Source organism: Helicoverpa armigera, chromosome 7 (genome assembly GCF_030705265.1).
Source record: "Helicoverpa armigera isolate CAAS_96S chromosome 7, ASM3070526v1, whole genome shotgun sequence".
Classification (NCBI taxonomy): domain Eukaryota; kingdom Metazoa; phylum Arthropoda; class Insecta; order Lepidoptera; family Noctuidae; genus Helicoverpa; species Helicoverpa armigera.
The window spans coordinates 7,697,757-7,718,914 of record NC_087126.1 but is presented as its reverse complement, the minus strand read 5'-3'; the positions used below and the strand labels follow the sequence as shown (position 1 = coordinate 7,718,914).

Sequence of the window (21,158 nt, the reverse complement as noted above, 5' to 3'; positions counted from 1 at the left end):
GAAAGTATACATTAATATTTAATGGGAGTTTATTGTTCGATCTTTACAGTAATAATATATACAAGCTTAAATTAAGTAAAACAAAAAAAAATACAAATAATTAAAAAAAGGAAATTAAAACTATCTTTCCCACTGTAGTTGCATTATGCTATCTGCTATCAGCAACAATTTTTAGTGCAAATGTACTAATGAAATGCGGCAACCCTACAAATTTCTGGATTTCCCTGTTTCGATAGGGGAGGCTTTGTAGTTTGTTGACGTCTTGTAGGTTTTTTACCTTGCGCGTTCCTTTGTTCCTTTTCTATAGCACTATCAGCTTGCATGCTATTGGTTGTATTTCGTTCATTCTTTTTCTTTGTGGTTCATTAACTGTCAAGTTCCGCTGAGTTCCGCACGCACGTCATTGGCTCGCTCCAGTCTCACGTTGGCTCAAGTGATTCGATTTCATTGAATTATTCGTTCAGTTCGAAGTTCCCCGTTCCGACTCTGTGTAATGATGTATTTCGTTTTTATTTTAATATAATAACACAAAATAGTGAAAGAGAAGATAGTTTCAACAGAAGTGTTAAAGAGAGGATTGGTTTTAAGTTACAATATCTTTGTGGTTTTATCGGTGCAACCATGGAGCCCTGCGGAGATGAAGAAAATAACTTTTCTGATGTTATCGACAATCTAATGAACATGTTCGGCAATGTGATGAGTAAAGATGTAATTTCAGCTGTTGTTGAGAGCTGCGACGGTGATTGTAAGTAGAAAACCAAATTTTATTGTGTAAAGTTACAGCGAAATGCAGCTGTGTACCTCAAGACCTCCGATTGGCTGCGCGGCGTAGTAAATTATCGAGGCACTCGAAACGCAGTTTCGATGTTATCGGTCAATAAATGGTACCTATGCTGCATGTAGGTAGGTAGGTCGTTACAGGATGCTAATATGCGGAACAAGGATGACAAACCTAGATGCACTTTTCGTAAAATCCATATTCATAGGGTGGGAGTTCAGTCCATCTCCAGGGGCCTCGGAGGCAGGACATTCGTCATGTTGGCGGCACAGGTATAACATAATGTCATTAGTAACATGGTAAAATTCAAGTTCAGTGTTAAGTTATAATAACAACAGTGTGGTTTGTTGACATGTTGGGTTGTTATCAAACAAAAGTTGTAAAGATGTTTGTTATGGTTTTAAGAGTTGATAAACAATTCTTGATTCAACATGTGGGCCTTCTATAAGTATAACAAGCAATTTTATCATGTTATTGATTTGGTGTGTTTGACAACAAGTATTTGCTGCAGCCCGGGCAGGGAAGGGGTTGCGGGGAGCTGTGAAGGGCAGCGTCCCCCTTGCACCTTGCCCTCCACCTCTCCCCTCTGTCTGGGCTCCTCTTTGTTCAAATACTTATTTATAACTGCATCAATACCTGTACATAAAAGATGAGTTTGAAGGGTTGCTTTGTTTAGTCTGAAAGAGACCTTGTGTGCTGTAATCAATAGCCCGTTTCTTATAATACAACTCTTTCACAGTGAACTTATAATAGCTATTGAATTCTAATACTGTATCATTTTGTGGTTTACTTGGTGCTTATCAGATATTCTTTTCAAGTCCAGTGGTTTTATTTGCGTTATTATTATTTGCTTAGCGCACCATGAATATACTATGTAATCTTTTAGTAAGTATGTATGTATATATTGACTAGATTTATTGGTTCATAATTCAGCAAGCATTTTATAACTTCACAGTCAAGGTATTTTTTTAATTTCAAACAAGCCTAGGCATAAAGCTCTTTCGAAACATCTAGCAAGTTGCACTTGTACTAATATTAATTTGAGTATGCATTTAGAAAGTTTTTAAATTAAAAAGTATGTGAGACTAATTGCTATAATTATGTTGACTGCTGCTGCTAATTCCAAATGAGCCAATTTAGAACCTTAATAGGGTATTAATAAACAGACTTAATCATTAATTTTTGCCTTGAATTAGCTTAATCTATATTATCACTATATCCATAGAAATGTGTAATGTATTTATGCTTATAATTTCTAAGCGACTGCACTAAATTACATAATTCTTTTATTGTGTTTTTATTAGTTGGGACTAGGTTTGTCTAATATTTAAATAATAGATTGTTCAGGTATGTCATTACTTTAATATTCTTATTTGTGTGAAACAGGGGCCAGTAGTTAATAATCAAAAGTTAATTATCCAAAAGCCCTTCGTCTTACTAACCTTTTGTTTTGTATGTAGAGAACATCAAAAGATGTCAAATCATATACATATGTATAGTATAATGGACTGAAACTTCACATTCTAGGAAATGGATTTATATCACGAACATCCTACAATTACAGTATTATTATGCCATCCTCATTCTTGTCATACTTATTCAAGATTCAGGTGGATTTACAATAAAAATAATTCTAATATGTTCAAAAATGAATAAATTGAACTATTACCATGATTTAAGTGATTATTCAGTTGATCAAGTACCGGTAACTATTACCTATTTTAATATTCTGTTAATTAAAGGCGATAAAAATATAATGACATATTGTAACAATGAAAAACAAATATAACCACATCGATAAGCCCTCACGCTCACAGCAACGAAAATCCCCTGAACATACTTTTTGTTAATTCTGGGGAATCCCCTTAGCCATATAGTTTCAAGTAATGATTTATAAATGACCCTAGTTTGTTTTCACTTCTTTTCATAACAGCTGCTATCAAGTGTTATCTAATAAGTACTAATAACTGTAACTATCGTGAAACATAAGTAAACTTGAACATTAATAAAGCTTATTTATTAGTAACTTTAATAGACATTATTTAGGCAGACGAGTACAGTTAGCAAAAGCTGTGATAGTTTTAAAATAAGCTATCAAACAAACTGTTTGTTTTCTACAACAATTTATTTATGTTTTTAATTTGATTTTTTTTATCCTCTTTGCCAGTGAACCTATCTGTGGATGCGATCATGAATATGACAAATGATGGCAATATAATTTGTGAAGAAGAACAGCCATCAACTACCGAAATGCTACCAGCGCACACAGTATCTCTACTGAATCCAATAGTAACACAACCACAACCCGCAAATCCCATTCAACCTTCAGTTTCATATGCGGCTTCAGCTTCACAACCTGCACAGGCCACTGGTGCTATACCAAAAATCGTTCAAAAACCAGTCCAACACAATGATAACCTCTGGACAAATCAGGTCAAGGAAATTCTAGTTCATCACAATCAAGGCAACAGAATACTGATTCTGATGAGAGGTGTGCCTGGTAGTGGAAAGTCACATTTGGCCCGACAAATCATAAATATGATGTTTGGACCAAGTCCAAACCACTATAAAACATACATTTTGTCTACTGATGACTATTTTATGGTCAGAGGACAATACCAGTATGATAAATACAGACTCTCCGAGGCACACTCATGGAATCACAACAGAGCTAGAAATGCATTGAGAAGTGGATTAAGCCCAGTCATCATTGACAATACCAATGTTGAATTATGGGAGATGGAGCCTTACTTAAGAGAAGGTGTGTCGAACGGGTACATAATTGAAGTTGTAGAGCCCAACACGCCGTGGGCTAAGAAAGCCCATCAGCTTGTTAAAAGAAATATGCACAATGTGCCTTTGGTGAACATTAAACGCATGCTAGAAAACTACCGCGATGGTGTAACTGGAGATATTTTAAGAAAGTCGTATGGACTGTCGTATCCTGCCGGCATGAATCCTCCCGTAAAAAGATTGATACCTCCTATTCCGAAAGAAGAGTCACCTCCACCTAAACCAAATGCTCGTATGCAAGATCGTCCTTCTGCACGAGCCACTGCCACTAACACAGTGGCGAATACTGATTCATTTCGCTCCTCCCCGTCAACAGTAAACGTTCAGACACAGCAACCGAGAACCAACAATAGTCCAGAAAAGCATGATGACAATACTCCATGTTTAAAGCCACTTGTGGATGTCAAGGAACCAAAAAGTGATGATGTTGAAATTGAACATGAAGATGATTTATTAAATGAGGAACAGAAAAAAATAAAATTATACATGGAAGCACAGAAAAAACTGGAAGAAATAGAAAAAGTGGAAAAAGAATGGGAGAATGGTGATAATTGGGATACTGACGATCAAGGTGCGGCTTCTGCGGCTCCACTGAAAAGGTTTGCAAATGCAGCTGTTACTTCTGAACCAAAATTGAGCACTACTATTACCACTTCGGTAACCCAGGCTAAGCCACAAAGAAAGCTTAACTCGTCACCCCCGGCAACACCATCATTTGACTCAGCGGAATCTTTGATGCAGAACGTAACTGATTGTCAAGACTGGAGTAAAATATCAATGTTTATGCCTCCATGGGCTGATGCATCTGAACAGTCTAGTTCAAATGAAAACCAAACAGTTCCAGTTGAAACAATGTCTAGCAGCACATGTATGGAAATTGGAGACACAAATGTTAACAGCTCATTCAAAGTTATTTCTGCTACGCCTCGTAATATTAATCAATTTCATATTTCATTCGATCGTGAAAAGATCCCACAGAAAAGGATGCTCGATAAAAGCAGCATGACTAATGAAGGTTTCATCACAAATGCTTACAGGTGTCCTCATGAAGAAAAACATTTCATAGCTTTTAGAAAGCTATTCAAGAACATTGCACGTTCGGATCTACGGGATATTTTCGATAAATGTTGCGGTGACGTTAATTGGAGTGTAGAAATTGTGCTTGATGGAATGAACAATAACCAGTTTAAAACTGTTGAAGAAGAAGAGCAATCTGATCCAGAAGAAGAAAGTTTTGAGCAATGTTCGTGTTTGGCTAATTACAGTATTATACCTGATTTGTCTACACCAGACGAACTTAAAACTGAACCAATAGAAGATAAAGTTCCTGTTACAGCGAACGTGTCTCAATCACAGAAAAAGAAACGTGAAGTCGCAATGTCGGACGAAACTATTCAAATAAAACGACAGATTGAACAGAATGTAGTGATTGCTGACAATCATTATTCGAAACATTGCCTCAAGATACGCAGATTCCGTCGCGGAGAGCCAGATGTTGACGACGCTGAAGCTGGACCTTCGGGCCTGTCAGCTGGCGCTTCAGAGTTTACATTAAAAAATGATCTTAGCTTAGACATAAGTGATGACGAGGATGGCTCTAGTGTTAGCGATAATGACGAAGACGTTATAGTTAATGTTGATTTGGGGAGCGCTTTGATAGCTGAGTTAGATGAGAGGTTTGGGAGGAAAGACATGCAATACCCAGACTATATTGTGCCTAGGGTTAGCATCCCGCTATCATTATTGAATGAAATCAATGCGTTATGGATGGAATCATTGACGTTTCAGCTCGACGAGCACGCCAATCGTGCCGCGGCTATGATGCAGCAAGACGAAGAGTTCGCGAGGTAAGCGTCTTACTGTGATGCCGAGATACATAGAAGTTACTTAGCACGAGCAAGCTTTAAACTTATCCTTGACACGCAATATCAAATTAACAGTGACGGAATCGCTTTATCTAAAGACCTTGCCAAGCAACTTCTATCTATTTCGGTCTAACACAAAATGCAATAAGTATCTGTAAATCCAAATTGGTCCCTTACCGTCTTACTTGCTTCATTTCAGACAAATCGCTATGAAGGAGGCCGAATTGTCTCTGGCAGGCAAAGAGCCGGAGGTTCCAGACTTCAAAGAGATTATGGACATGGATATGGCACTTGCTATTTACCAGAAAGACGTAGCAGAATGGCGTAATAACATGCCAACAGACTTGGCCGCCAAGATGACAAGGGACAAGCTTTACAATTTGTTCCCTGATGTTGATAAGGACACTCTTACGGAGTTGCTGATGGCTCATGATAATAATTTCAACGCTACTGTTGAGGTAATTACATTTACAATGTGTTTGTTTCCCTAGTATAAGTCTCCATGTATCTCTGTGACAAATGTTATTGCAATCGCTTTACCCATAGAGTATAGTAAATAGATTGGGAATAGAGAACCCACTTCGATTTTTTTCTGCAACCTTCAAACGATTTTTGAAGCGCCATCTGGTATCGTCTGCCGAAACAAATTGTTTATGTGTGCGTACATCCCATTTCACACACATGTATACATCAGTATTGTCTACAGGTTATTCGTCATCTCGACAGACTAAACTCACCATTAAAGTGTCGAGTTGGTGAAACTCGAAATTTGTACATTTATCATGTCGTCAACTCGCCACTCAAGATTTTCATTCGTGTCCAGTTAGTGAAACTTAGATTTTATCACTTTTATGTTTTCGCCAACTGGATACATTGTGTCACAAACATCATCGGCCACTGAACGTCCATTTTGCAAACGTTTGAAACGCGAAAAGTTGATTCCCAAACTTGGCGAAAACATAAAAGTGATAAAATCTAAGTTTCACTAACTGGACACGAATTAAAATCTTGACGTGGCGAGTTGACGACATGATAAATGTACAAATTTTGAGTTTCACCAACTCGACACATTCGTGGTGAGTTTAGTGTGTCGAGATGACGAATAACCGTCTATAGATATTCTAGGGAATTTGTTCATACGTACGTACTTACAAAATATAGCCACAGAATGTAGAAAATAGTTATTTATTGAAATATGGAAATACAACACAGATTACTACAACTCAACAGAACAACGTTATGTAGGAACATTTAGAAAGTACTTAGTAGGCGACCTGGAATTAAATAAAAATCATATTTACTTATGTTTATGTTTATTGTAATAAATTTGTGCTGAAAGTTTAGTTTCATCATCCTCATCACGATATTGGATTTTACCTGATAAAATTCGATTAATTGAGCGGCACCAACTATATACCAAAATATTTATTGTAATGTTTTCAAAACATTTCTTAATTCTATCTTGTGGATATCGCAGGTGAAAGGATAATCCACAAATATGTCTAAAAACATTTTTATCTTTTCTTTTAATTTAGTTTTTGGCACATTCTTTTCAAAATTTCTACTACAATATTTTGTATGTCTTTAAAACTTTTTCCGCCACTATATTGGGATACAACAGACAATGTTTTCCTTTTGTATATTCTTTTGCCCTTATATAACTATTTGATTTTAATTGACTGTCGCCAGTTAGTTCAGTTTTGCAGTGCCTGCATGATTTAGCAACTTTTTTAAAACATTTAGCCAGCACCCACCCACATACATAATTGGCCTGACCAGCATCAGCAGGCTCAGAATTTAAATTTATAAAAGGCACCTCAATTTCGTCATTTTCTTCTTGCTGAAATGGTAGAACCTCATTACTGGGAACATTAGAAGTGTTTTCTAAAAGTTTGTCTTCCAAAAAGAAACTCAATGTCTGAAGACAATCATTGTCATCATTTTCACAGTTAGCGTTAAGTGAATGGGGTGAGTTATAATTATTTAAAAGAAGTGATTTATAGGCACCTTCAAAGCTAATTGTGTTGGGTGCCGTATTCCTCACCCCAAAACTTCTAATGTTCCCAAAAATTTTCCAGTGGGTCCTGGTTAAAGTTTCTGGTCATCATTGTATCAAATAAATATTTTGGGATAATATTTTCCACAACTGTTGCATGCCCTCAATAGTACGTATAAAATTTTTATTGAAGGTACCGAACTCGTTTCAATTAATCTTATTTTATTTTCCTTTTCTTTTTTAACTTTAATAAATTTTATTGATTTTAATACCTTTTTGGCATTTTCCCATAATTCATGATGAGGAGAATTGTTTCTAACACCACATTTATACATTTTTCCATGTATCATATTAAATGAGCTTGAATTTAAGGAATCAAATAAATTGTCCATCATTTTGGTAAATGTAATTACTTGGCGGCACTCATTAGATAAATCGCCCCTAGCAGATAAATGTTCTGCAGCTGTAGCAACACTGCGGCTAAAAATTTGGGTTGCGTGTTTGACCTTCATTTTTTATTTTCTCCACATAAATATGTTCATCAGTTAGTTTCTGACATATTTTTAATTCACCATGTAATTTGTCCGCTTCATAAATTTTCTGGTAATATTCCCATTTTATCGTCTTTTCAACCTTTTCTTCGAAGTCGAAATATTTTAAGTCCTTCGTAAGTAAATTGTTTCTTACCCTTTCAATAAATGAGGGACATCAAATAATGGGATAATTTTAGATTTCCCTACTTCCATTACATCATGTCTCCATTCCTTATTTTCTTTTATGAATTTTATTCTACTATCTTCAATAATTTCATTCACTACACTGACATTTACTGTGCTTTGGTCGCACACTGTGCACAAAATATTAAGCCCTGTACCCTGAACATATTTAATGACTTTTATAGTCAAGGCTTTTAATTCTGCTTTGTTAACAGAATTTGTAAAAAAGTATGCAACAGGCTGTTTAAATTTTTCTTTAATCCTTTGACCATGTAAACTAAAACATGGTCAGCAATTTTTTTACTACGCCAAGCGAATCCCTTTAATTTATCCTTAGATCCGTCGTAATGGATCTGCGGCGATATTGACATCTCGTCAAAAATAAGACAGCAGAGGCGATCTTCTGGACTTAATTCCTTCACAGTCTTTCTCATTTTATGAATAAAACTTATTTAGCCCCGACTCTATTTCAATTTTCGCAAGAAGCCTTTTAATGATTTTATAGAGGGCAATGTAAAGTATTTATATAAAAGAGTATAACTCTTGGGACTCTTTTTGTACATGGAGAGAGACAAAACTTTTTCCTTTAAAGTAAACCTCCGCCCACGAGCTCTCTTGTGAGTTTGGGTGTACTGCATGTTTGTGAATATTTTTGCTGCAGTTGTCATATTTCTCGTTATTTTTTTTAAACAATTTGTATTGCTAATTTTATCAACGCTGGCTAATCTTTCTTTCAAACTACTACTCCGTTTACGTAACCGAATAATTTCGGTTTTTAAATTCTTCATTTGGAATCTTGAAATCTTTAATTCATTCTCCAGCGATGAAGTTGATTTCAGTTTTTCAAAAAAAACTTTTACTTTACTACTTTCCACACCCAGATAAAAAGTAGCCTATGTATAAACATTTTTTTTGGATATCTTATGGTATAAACTACATTGGCACTTACTTTTGTCTCCTTTAAGTTTCCGTCTTTGTTGTATACCATGTTTACTGCAATAATTATGTTCTGCTGCTATAACACACGCATTGGGAGGTGCAGCTGAAAATAAAATAATAATAATTCACCATTGTCATTGTAAACATCAAAATTACTAGTGTGAGTTACATGAGGATTATTAACCTAAATTGTCATTACAATAAATCAAGTTGAAGTGTGTTTGTAATGACTACACAACAGTTACATATTACTTAATGCAGTAATTAATTATGGTAGCTAGTTAAACATAATTTGAGAATGTAGGTAGCCAAGCGTTTACATACCAGTGATTATTTGCTTTGATGTAGAAGGCAGATCCCATATATTATGTTCAGGCATAGGAAGTTCAGTTGGTATATGTGGAGTTGCAGGAGGCATATGAGCATCTTGTGATGGAGCACCTGGAAATAGTAAAAACAAGTCTAAGATCCCACTAAACAACAACCTTCACCGAGTTGGTTAAGGGGTGAATGAACAGTATTTTATATCCAATTAAATATTACTATACTGCAAACAGGTGGCCTTAAAGGTATCTATGAAAAAAATGAAATTTAAAAGCGTCGCCCCACCCAGAATACAAGGGGCGGGATTCTCCATCGCGATTAGCTCCGGTACCCGCCTGGGGTATTATTACTCTATTTCGTAGTCGCATTAAATTATATTAGGAGCAATGTTTTAAAACTTAAGAAAAAGAAAAGTTAAGAGGTGAAAGAGAGAAGGTGACTGCAGAGTACATATTTTAAAGTAATAAGATATATATTTTATCAGACACTGAAGAGAAGGTAAAGGGAAAGGGAAGGTTAGTTGGGAAGTTGGGACCGTTAGTTGGAAAGGGTTAGCCGAGGTGTTATGACTATATTTTCTGATGGTACCTCATGTTTACCAATTGGCACAGGGTCGTCTAGTTCTTACTGACTTCTTTAAGCGTTCATGCCTTCCCCATCACGTCAAGGTGGCCCCATGGGGATTATTATTATAAAAAATGCAGTATTTAATTATGGCAGCTAGTTAAACATAATTTGAGAATGTAGGTAGCCAAGCATTTACGTACCAGTGACTATTTGCTTTGATGTAGAAGGCAGATTCCATATATTATGTTCAGGCATAGGAAGTTCAGTTGGTATATGTGGAGTTGCAGGAGGCATATGAGCATCTTGTGATGGAGCACCTGGAAATAGTAAAACAAGTCTAAGATCCCACTAAACAACAACCTTCACCGAGTTGGTTAAGGGGTGAATGAACTGCATTTTATATCCAATTAAATATTAATATACTGCAAACAGGTGGCCTAAAAGATTTCAGTTCAGTTTAATTGTGAATAATTAAGAATTTTGTTTTCTTAATGGCAATTTTAACTCAGTAGGTGGCATTGCGATCTAGTTCAAGAATAAAGATCTAAATCTTACCCTGAAGATGGAGAGTAGGAACAGCTATGTTATTTAAACGGTTGTTGCGATTCTTAAACTTGTCTGCAAAATGTATGTCACAGATGACTCGCTTTCTGTAAAATTTGATATCATCTGCAGTCTCCAGTTTTCCACCAACTATATTAACCCAGGCTTTGAATAACTCAGGATTCTTTTCTGGGTGTGGAAATTGATGTTGTGTCACACCTGAAAATAAATTACAAAAATATGAAGTTTGTATGCTGATATTGTATAGTGTATGTATGAATGAATACCTATTACCTATGTATGTGTGCGCGTGTCTATCTATGTATGTCTATCTTATTAAATCATGTATCATTTCATATGGGATTCAGTAATAAATGGTTACTCGTAAGGAACTGTGTTTCTCTAAACGCCCAACCTTATAATTGACTGAGTTGGTATCTCCCGTGATGACAAGTTTATCCGGATGACTAGGAGCTTTCAGGAGCACGATTCTGGGGCCCGATTCTGTTAAGTTAATAATGTCAAAATTGAATAGAAATTGCATCGCAACAGCTTTTTTAACCATATCGGGCATTCTGTTACTAATATAAGACCAATCGTATTCCAACGACATTCGATTGGTTTGCGATTGGTCTGCCATTTTGGTCTATATTACCATAATATTCTTAGTCTATATTGCCATATTGCAATCGTAAATCATTTGCAGACAAAATGATTCATTATTGAATGACAGAAAAGGATAAAAACGTTTATTTCAAAGAAAAAATTGCGCAGAATCCTGCCCCTGCTAATTTTACTTTAGCGACATGCGATTCACATCCGACTGAGATCCAATCACGACTCAATTACGATTGAAGCGTATGTGGCATTCCACTATTTTTTCTTTTAAATAAACGTGTTTATCCTTTTCTGTGATTCAATAATGAATCATATTGTCTGCAAACGATTTACGATTGCAATATGGCAATATCATCATCCTCCGAGCCTTTTCCCAACTATGTTGGGGTCGGCTTCCAGTCTAACCGGATTCGAATTATTCCCAACTAGCGACCCGCCCCGGCTTCGCACGGGTAACAGTATTTCTCCATTATTTAATAGATGTTATTATACATAAAAACCTTCTCATGAGTTACTCTATCTATTAAAAAAAACCGCATCAAAATCCGTTGCGTAGTTTTAAAGATTTGAGCGTTCATAGGGACATACAACATGACACATGACAGAAAAAGCGACTTTGTTTTATACTATGTAGTAATAGTCCCCTCTAGCGCTGTCCTCCGGGGTGATAGCCGGGAATTGTCTTCCCAGTTATCACCGGGGTGACAATTTGTGCCGACTGTTCCCTTTGAAAACTGACTAGAGGGGACAAATGGGAAGTCTATTTCTCAGTTGTCACCGGGGGGGTGACATTTGCTACGGTTCCTTCTTCCTTCCAAAGAAAAAAAAATGTAATTACCATAGATTTCAGGTTTTTTATTTATTATGCTACATAGAATCTTCCAAAGAAAAAAAAATGTAATTATCATAGATTTCAGGTTTTTATTTCTTATAACAAACAACATTGTGTTTCCTTTAATAGGTACATCACATATTATTAATTTCTATTAACACCAATCGTTTTCTTAATTTTATTTAATTTAACAAGATTACAAACTGTGTTACAAATAAGCATGCGACTAATAAGCACTTTTAACTTAACCATTAGTGATTATCTGTGATTAGTATTAATTAAAGTTATCTGTGATTGTGCCTATTATAGGAAACATAATGTTGTTTTTGTTTTTTATAGTAGTATTAACTACTATAAAAAAATCGATTTTTGTAAGCCTGTTGACATTGTGTTAGTTAAAATAATAATATATATATTTTTTTATGTGATTCTATGTAACATAATAAATAAAAAACCTGAAATCTATGGTAATTACATTTTTTTTTCTTAGGAAGGAAGAAGGAACCGTAGCAAATGTCACCCCCCCGGTGACAACTGAGAAATAGACTTCCATTTGTCCCCTCTAGTCAGTTTTCAAAGGGAACAGTCGGCACAAATTGTCACCCCGGTGATAACTGGGAAGACAATTCCCGGCTGTCACCCCGGAGGACAGCGCTAGAGGGGACTATTGGGAATAATTCCCGGATTCAGCTGAGTACCAGTGCTGTACAAGGAGCGACTGCCTATCTGACCTCCTCAACCCAGCTACCCGGGCAACCCGATACCCCTTGGTTAGACTGGTGTCAGACTTACTGGCTTCTGACTACCCGTAACGACTGCCAAGGATGTTAAATGATAGCCGGGACCTACAGTTTAACGTGCCATCCGAAACACAGTCATTGGTTTCTAAGATATACTTAGAAAGTACATACAAACTTAGAAAAGTTGCATGGGTACTTGCCTGACCTGGAATCGAACCCACGCCCTCATACTTGTGAGGTTGGCTCTTTACCCACTAGGCCACCACGACTTTGAGGCAATATGGCAATATAGACTAAGAATAATATGGTAATATGTACCTATAAACCAAAACGGCAGACCAATAGCAACCAATCGAATGTCGTTGGAATACGATTGGTCTTATAAATATTAGTAGCAGAATGCCCGAAATGGTTAAAACTGATATTGCGATTTAATTTCTATTCAATTTTGATATTAATAACTTAATGATACTATTAACAGAATCGGGCCCTAGGTACTATGAACTTGATAAAGAAAGCACTTACCCGGGTTGTGTGAACATCCCAATTCGCACCGCCTCGGCATGATTATATGCACTCAAACAAGCGTCTCTAATCGCTAATAACACAATAACAGTGTCTATTTCACAAATATCACAAAAGGCGTCTTTATCGCAAATAATACTAAACACTAATGGCGTCTTTTCGCAAGTTATGTGAAACAATGAAACAGAGGAGCACAGCTCAACTCACTCACTAATTCACCGAAAACACAGCGGATGAGTAAAACTCAAATCAACGCAAGTCAACAGCAGAAAACACTTAAATGGACGAAAACTTAACACACAAATTGTATGTACTGTACTCGCCATTAAAATTCAAATTCTAACTTCAGCATTGGCAGTTGGCACGGTTTATTGCCAACCAAAAAAATAATTATAGAAAAATAATTTATGTATATAAAATAGTGTACAGATTTAATAAAAATAATTGATAGATTTCCTACGTAATACTAATATATAAAATAATTTTTAGATTTCAATAATTTTAGTGATATTTTATGGAAGTTAATTTTTGATTAAAGAGCCATCTATTATCACTTGAAGATATTAAATACTTTAGGAAGAGGATTGCAGATGGCGCTTTTCTAAATTTTTTACCGAAATCTAGTCAAGTACGGCAGTGACCAGCCCCTGGCTTTACCAGTCACGACTGCTGATAAAAACGGTCGACCTCATCTTTCATTCATATGGTTGATCTTCAAATCTTCTTTTCAGTCCCTGCTTATGTCCACCGGTCGCAATGATGTACTGGAACAAGAGAATGGAGTCAACAAATTCGTTGTAAACGAAGAAATGAAAGTCAAGGACAAGATACTTCAAGAGCAAAAGAAGGTAAATTATGACTTGTTAATTGTTTTTTTTTTTTCTAGTAATTAACGACTAACGTTAACTGATAATTCTCAGACTTGTTTAAAAATACAATTTTTATCTTCAAATTGTACTGAGTCATTATTATCATATTGAATGTTAAGTGCAAATTATTATGGACTTTAAGTCCATACATATACATTACATGACATATAGTTTCAATTGTATTTCTTTTATATCACCACTTTATTTGTGTGCCATTTTAAAATGAATTTAATACACATAGGGTTTAGGACGAAATTGATTTCTTGCAGGAACTATCGGAGGCAGAATGGCCATTACTGCAGAAGGACCAGAAAGTGGATATGGCAACCATAGACGCTTATCGCGAAGAGGCCGACAACCATCTGGCGCGACGGAATCTGTATGTTATCCTTAATTCCCTATTACACGCTTTAGCCATATTGAATGTGCTTTCTTAGTATATCTTGGACATCAATGACTGTGTTTCGGAGAGCACGTTAAACTGTAGGTCCCGGCCCCCGGCTGTCATTGAACATCTTTGGCAGTCGTACGGGTAGTCAGAAGCCAGTAAGTCTGACAACTAGATTTACCTGAGGGTATTAGTATTGGGTTGCTCGGGCAACTGGGTTGGGGAGGTCCGATATGCAGTCACTCTTTGTAAAACACTGGTACTCAGCTGCATACGGTTAGGCTGGCAGCCGACCCCAACTTAGTTGGGAAAAGGCTCGGGAGGTGATGATGATACTTTAGCAATAAAATGATATCCCTGACGGTTCATATCTTTAATGGATTATTTTATAGTATCGAATCAGTTATCAATGAATGGAATTGAATTTACAGATTTTAAAATTAGATTAGCATTCGAAAAGTAAATGCTGCAATATTTTTTCCCGATTAAGAAATAGATTAATCGATGAAACTTGTACCAGCCTGTATTTGATAGCACAATAAACAAATTGTTGATACCTATCATAATTATATTGCGTAGTACGGTGATAATTTGACACTGAATGCGAAAATTACATTATGATAATACCAATTCGCATTTGCTTATTATCTTAAGAGAATATAAAATATTTTTTACTATTTGGATTCTAATAAACGAACGTAAAAAAGTATAAAAACTATTTTGGGAACGCCGAGATTGTACCTGTTTGATATTCTATAAAAAATGCTAATGCGTGTAGCGGTATTTAGCATATTGATATGTAACCAAAAATTCTTGTTTTAATACATAAATATATTTATTTCCAATTTTTTCTTTATTTTTGCTCTTTATTATATCAGTAAATATTCTCATTATTAGCGTTTATTTTACAGAAACTACCAGAAAGCACAAGATTGCATTCGTCGCGGTATGACTCAAGTTGCCAATTACTATTCGGAGCTAGCTAACTTTCATAAGCAGAAATATGAATATGCCAATGGTTTGGCTGTTGCTGCTCTCATGCAAGTAAGTTTGTTCACCTTCTGCTCACATTTATTAATATTAGAAATCTCCCACAAAACAAAACATGAATTGGAATAAACAAATTAGAAAAAAAAATGAAACAGCCCATAATTACTGGATCGGATTTTTTATTTCAATTTTCGCTGTTTGATTGCTGTTACAAATAATATTGAAATGGGTTCATTTCTTGATACAATTTCCCATAGTGTTTAAAAATCGTTGATGAAACACCGAATATCTATTACCAAATTAATTTCTTGAATATCAAAGGACAGTTTTTGTATGATCTGGAGAATGCCTATTGTACTATAAATTATTTAATCCGTATCCCGTAATACCGTATCTAATTGTTACGTAAAATTTTCCAGTACCATGCAACGAATAATCCTGACTCCACTACGATTGACCTACATTTCTTGCGCGTGAAAGAAGCTAAGGAGTCGTTGGATGTTTTCATCGACACTCATATATCGAAGCTCCGAGAAGAAGGCAATCGTCGCAATCAGGTTAGTTTTTATTTTCCCGTTTTATTTGGTGATTCATTTCTTGTACAAATATGTTTTACGTACTTCTTGATGCATACTAGATTAATATGTAATATACAATCTTCACAATTTGTAAAGCGGTAAGGCTGGCAATACACGGACCGTTTGAAGCAGCCAGGGGCGACACCTTGAAGCTGAAAGAAACGAACCGCCCGAATCAGTTGCGACTGCTCGAGCGGTTCGTGTATGTGCGTCCATAGAACTCAGCAGTTCACTGTGCAGTCGCAGCTTGAAGCTGTCGCCCCCTGGCTGCTTTTACATTATACATACATTACATTATTTGCCACAGGCTGTTTTATCCTAGTAAACCGTGAAATACACCTGAAATGAACCTTAATGTTCATCGTTTAAGGTGCTTTTCTTCATCACCGGCCGAGGAAGTCACAGCCAGGGGCGAGCTCGTATCAAACCAGCTACAATACGCCGCTTGAAGGAACGCGGACTTGGGTAAGTGGAAAACCTCACTAAAATGATATTCATTTATCGAAGTTAAAATTATTATAAAAATACTATGAGCCTTTAAATAAAGTCATGAAATGGCTTACCCGTCTTATGTAAAAATTTATATATAAAAAAAATAACTTTTGTTTTGGAATAGGAATGTGAGATAGTAAAAAATAAGTGGCTTTTGTCGCATTGCTAGAGCAAAAGTTATGATTATGCCTTACAACTAGTAAGCGGGCTTGCTATGTGTGCAACTGCTGGGCTTTCATGTTATTTTTATTTGTCTATGAATGTTTGACCACACAATGCCGTTCTATACTCGTACATACATCGCTACATAATTTCCTTACGGCTCACGTTAAATAACTTTGCACCTAAATATGTATATCAAGAGTCAAAAGTCAAAAGAGTCAAAATGTACTAATGCGCATGACATCTACGCTAAAACATTCATGCCTCACTGCTTACTACATACAAGCCTTTATTTTTAATTTGCAGGTATTCGCTAAAGAATCCCGGCTTACTCGCTGCTAAAGTGAGCTCTGACACGAAGCTAACTTACCAGGTATCAGTTCCCTAGGGAACGGGGAACCAAGACAGTGACACGTTTTTCTTTAGAAGACCGTGTCGTGTCTTGTTAGTCTTCAATGGCGCTTTCATGTTAATCCGAGGGAAGGAATGCCCTGTATTTTACCCCGTTTTAGTCACATACGGATCAGCCGTCTTCTACTTTCGTGGCTACACCAACTCTTGGGTCACCGTAGAACATATCTTTTGGCCGGAACCCGATGATTTCGAAGTCCTAAGGAATATGGGTGATGCCACATTTATATATGATTGCCCAAGTTTTTTTGCAAATTTAGATACAACTGGCATATATCGTTATGAACAAGTTATTTACTATCCTGTCTTGCCCGGGTTCCCTGTAATGTCTCCGCTGCCAATAGCGTGGGCTTATTAATTCTTTGTGTGACTCCTTAGGAATTTTTTGGCGGTCAATACGCGCCATTTTTTTGAATCAGTAGTGTTAGTTACTTGTAGAAGGTTTTTGATTACTGTCTATATGATACAAATGATACTTGATGTCTTAGTAGTTGCGAACTATCACCAAACTACATGGATAAAAACAGTTTAGGCTTTAGACTTTATGGCAATTATTTCTCAACTCGATAGGCAAGCGAGTCCGCAAAATTTACCATTATATCATAACGTACCTTAGTCTAAGTTGTAAATGTTTGCTCAAAAATAAGTTTTAGTTTTTATTATCACATAAGTATTACCAAAAATATTATAACCAATACGTAACCTGTTAATTTTTCTACCGGAATTGTATACGGACCAATTTTGATTACTTCTCCAATTTGAGGAATTAGATTTTGCACGATGTAGGTACCTGTATATTAGTAAAACTGAACAATATGACACCCTGTTATTCCGCTTTTTAGTATCAGTAAAGCACGTTTAAAACGCAAATACCTATTTGAATGTGTTAATTTGCACTTTGCTTATAAGAAAACTACTATATCATATCAGCTTTTCGTCCTCATAGTTATGATATATTCAGTACCTATAATTTGCTAAGCGATAGTAAAAGCTTTAGCGATTTTGCATAGCGAAAATCCCGCGGGATTTATCTACTATAAGTTTATTGTCTGTGATCGTTACAGGGTGTAACTTTAAAAAAGTTTGTATTACCCCTGAAGTTAGAAAAACGATGTCTGGTTTCTTTTAGTAAACCTCTTTATCGTTTGTCTTTGTATGAGCCGTCCGATCATATTTAATTCTATATTCCCTCCCTAAATCAACAAGTAAATACAAATCCTCTGGGTACCTATTTATGGAAAATTCTATCTAATCTACATCTAAAGAGCTACATTATTTCTCTATATAAATATACGGAAAACAATTCTTCAGATTATTTACGTTTATTTATGACCTACATTATTATAATCCTAGAAGATATTAGTTGTGTATTCATTAAAGATGTGTATTTTTCTCAAATATTTCTGATCTTGTGGACCACTTTCCAATCTCCATTCATATCGTACCTCATTAATTATATTCACGTACAAAACTTTTTTTTAGCTCAGAGTACATATTCTTAAGATAGTGTTATGCACCTAAAGCGGTCTACAGACGAGTTGTATTTCTTTTGTTGTGCTCTACTGGTAAAATTTTGACTTTCGTCTGTAGAACGCTTTATATTAAAATTAATATTGTAACTTTAGTATACAAGTGATTCGGACAATTTTGCACGTTGAACCTTATGTAGTGAGCTCAATGGGCATTTTTGTATTTTGTAAAAAAAAACTAAAAAGCAATGACAATTGTGCCAAATGAGCACCAGATAATAAAAATCGTAAAATCTTGTATTTTGAAAATTCAGGGAATTAAGAAATATTAGATTGTGATGATGCCTTTATCAAAAAGTCAAACAAAGGCTGAAAGTTTTTGAATCTAATCTTTCTTTTTGTTTCAAAATATGACTGAAAGTCTATTTTAATGAAATTATTGAATTTGGCTTTTTGGCCGCACTCTCTAAATTCTTAAAACCATTTTGATAATATGATGGAGAAAACAGGCGTTTTTGAACATTTAAAGGCTCGAGCAGACCGGATGCGTATGCGTAACCACGCGCGTAGTCACGCGCGTAGTTACGGCGTAACCATGAGTTGTAATGTATGGAAATGTATGAGACAGGCCACACCGCTTGCGTAACGACGCGCGTGTCTACGTTACGCAAGCGGTGTGGCTGTCTTACATTTCCATACATTACAACTCATGGTTACGCGCTACGCGCGTGACTACTACGCATACGCATCCGGTCTGCTCGAGCCTTAATGACAGTTATGATCGTCGAACTACTATTTTGGCCGTTGGCAATGCCATTCAGGCTCGAGCAGACCGGATGCGTATGCGTAACCACGCGCGTAGTCACGCGCGTAGTTAGTAACCATGAGTTGTAATGTATGGAAATGTATGAGACAGGCCACACCGCGTAACGACGCGCGTGTCTACGTTACGCAAGCGGTGTGGCCTCTCATACATTTCCATACATTACAACTCATGGTTTTACGCGCGTGACTACGCGCGTGGTTCTGCATACGATCCGGTTCTCGAAAAACGAACAAACATATTTGATGCGAGTAAATGTACCTTTTTCACATTTTGATGTCTATGCTTATCACTAAGTAGGTATTCCATATCGTAGGGCCTTTGGCCATTATTTGAAATGTTGTCTTTGATCGTCCATTTATGGACATTAGGTTATTTTAAAGTAGAATTTTAGATGTGTAATTCAAGGATTTACTGTAGGATTAGAGATGGTTGGGCTTATTCGCGCTCATTCGGTGCTGATCGCATTTTGTACGGAAATTTTGCCGTATGAACACGGTAAGTCTGTTTTCTATATGAGGATTCATGCGAGTAAGTTCAGCCGATTCCATTCAAGAATTGTAGAGTTGTAGTTCGATTTTAAGGCAAGCGACTCACTTGGCAGGCTTTGCCAAAAGTCACACATACAATGTTGTACTGACTGTCAAGTGGTTCGTCTTGTCTCAGTAGTATTTTTGGATTCCCACCTCTTGTCGTTTGTGACAAATTAGATTTTTCTATTTGTCATTTTATTATATGAATGTGTAGAGCCTTTAGGGTGAATTAGTTTAAGGTCTATTGTATTGCGTTTGGTCCGGACCTGAATAAAATCTGAATAAGAATGTGACGCGGAATGCAATTGAGTTTGAGAGTTGTAATTTGATTAACGTTAATTGGGCATACCAATGTCAGGTAAACTATTGTATTCAGATGGAATTTTCAGGAATGCGATTTTTAGGATTCGTACCAAACGCAGTTCATATTCGCACAGTTACTAGGTAGGTTAAAAGGCTCATAATTATCCTGGGTTTCGTAATTATAGATTAAAATAGTTTATTACGATTGTTTTGTACAAGTGCAGTTTTTAATTAATTGTTTCATTCGCAGCTGGTCTCGTGAAAACATGAAGAAGAGAAAGTGTTTTCTGTACTAGATATGCCAAAGACAGAATGACAGTTTTGATTGAAATTGTTACTGTTATCTCGTAGATATAATGACGAGCATAAGTACCAAGTCTTCTGCGCTAATGTATAAAAAATGTGATAAGAATCATTGGGGTTGGTGCTTCGGAATCGTGTGATAAATGTAGAATGTTTTTTACAAACGCTCGAGGGCTGCATAGAAAATCCTAAGAGATTTGAAAATTTAACGACATTATAAATGTCAGCTTTATCGCTTAATTTGTACATAATGTGCCATTAAGATACGATCGCTCGAGTATATTGCTGTTGCCATATATTATGTACTTCTGATATAAAATAAGACATCGAATCCTGAAAGTAAAACAACACTGGGTCAATTAAAAAATGAAAATATAGGAACATCTTTAGATACGTAAGTTTTATTTTTTATACCTGTAATGAATAACATACAACCTATTAGAAATAACGCGCACAAACTAACATAACTTTTTAATATAAATAATGGCAATATACTCTTTGTGGTAACATTAAATTTTGCTAACGCTACACTCAATTTTAACGCTGTCAATGAGATTAAAAATCGAATTTGAAATCTATGATTGATGCTTGAAATTCGCCT

At 36.0% G+C, this 21,158-nt stretch overlaps 2 protein-coding genes across 5 annotated transcripts; one reads left to right on the top strand and one right to left on the bottom strand.

Annotated features, from left to right (window-relative positions):
• The first annotated feature begins 226 nt into the window (after positions 1-226).
• Positions 227-19,256, top strand: LOC110377493 (uncharacterized). 3 transcript variants are annotated; one of them, XM_021336415.3, is made up of 9 exons: positions 227-745; positions 2,946-5,418; positions 5,636-5,894; positions 13,968-14,084; positions 14,375-14,484; positions 15,405-15,537; positions 15,903-16,040; positions 16,432-16,526; positions 17,022-19,256. In XM_021336415.3, exons 1-9 carry the CDS (start codon positions 622-624, stop codon positions 17,101-17,103), a joined length of 3,531 nt encoding a protein of 1,176 aa, XP_021192090.3. In that variant the 5' UTR covers positions 227-621; the 3' UTR covers positions 17,104-19,256. The 3 variants fall into 3 exon arrangements, with proteins under 3 accessions (XP_021192090.3, XP_021192089.3, XP_021192091.3); XM_021336414.3 differs by having other exon boundaries at positions 14,354-14,484; XM_021336416.3 differs by lacking the exon at positions 227-745 and adding an exon at positions 923-1,050 and having other exon boundaries at positions 14,354-14,484.
• LOC126054295 (uncharacterized) lies at positions 9,012-13,895 on the bottom strand. 2 transcript variants are annotated; one of them, XM_064035648.1, is made up of 5 exons: positions 13,237-13,895; positions 10,534-10,740; positions 10,179-10,295; positions 9,412-9,528; positions 9,012-9,190 (listed from the first exon to the last, which is right to left on the bottom strand). In XM_064035648.1, the coding sequence occupies exons 1-5, from the start codon at positions 13,274-13,276 to the stop codon at positions 9,042-9,044; spliced, it is 630 nt and encodes a 209-aa protein (XP_063891718.1). In that variant the 5' UTR covers positions 13,277-13,895; the 3' UTR covers positions 9,012-9,041. The 2 variants fall into 2 exon arrangements, 1 of the variants encoding a protein (XP_063891718.1); XR_010276670.1 differs by lacking the exon at positions 13,237-13,895 and adding an exon at positions 10,816-12,435 and having other exon boundaries at positions 9,098-9,528.
• Positions 19,257-21,158: the final 1,902 nt, after the last annotated feature.

Coding starts and splice junctions, on each gene's coding strand:
- LOC126054295 (XM_064035648.1), bottom strand. CDS start 13,276: ATGCCGAGGCGGTGCGAATTGGGATGTTCACACAACCCGG. Junction 10,741..13,236: donor GGGATGTTCACACAACCCGG/GTAAGTGCTTTC, acceptor ATTTATTTTCAG/GTGTGACACAACATCAATTT. Junction 9,191..9,411: donor ATCAAAGCAAATAATCACTG/GTATGTAAACGC, acceptor TTTTATTTTCAG/CTGCACCTCCCAATGCGTGT.
- LOC110377493 (XM_021336414.3), top strand. CDS start 622: ATGGAGCCCTGCGGAGATGAAGAAAATAACTTTTCTGATGTTATCGAC. Junction 16,041..16,431: donor AAGGCAATCGTCGCAATCAG/GTTAGTTTTTAT, acceptor TCATCGTTTAAG/GTGCTTTTCTTCATCACCGG. Junction 16,527..17,021: donor TTGAAGGAACGCGGACTTGG/GTAAGTGGAAAA, acceptor TTTAATTTGCAG/GTATTCGCTAAAGAATCCCG.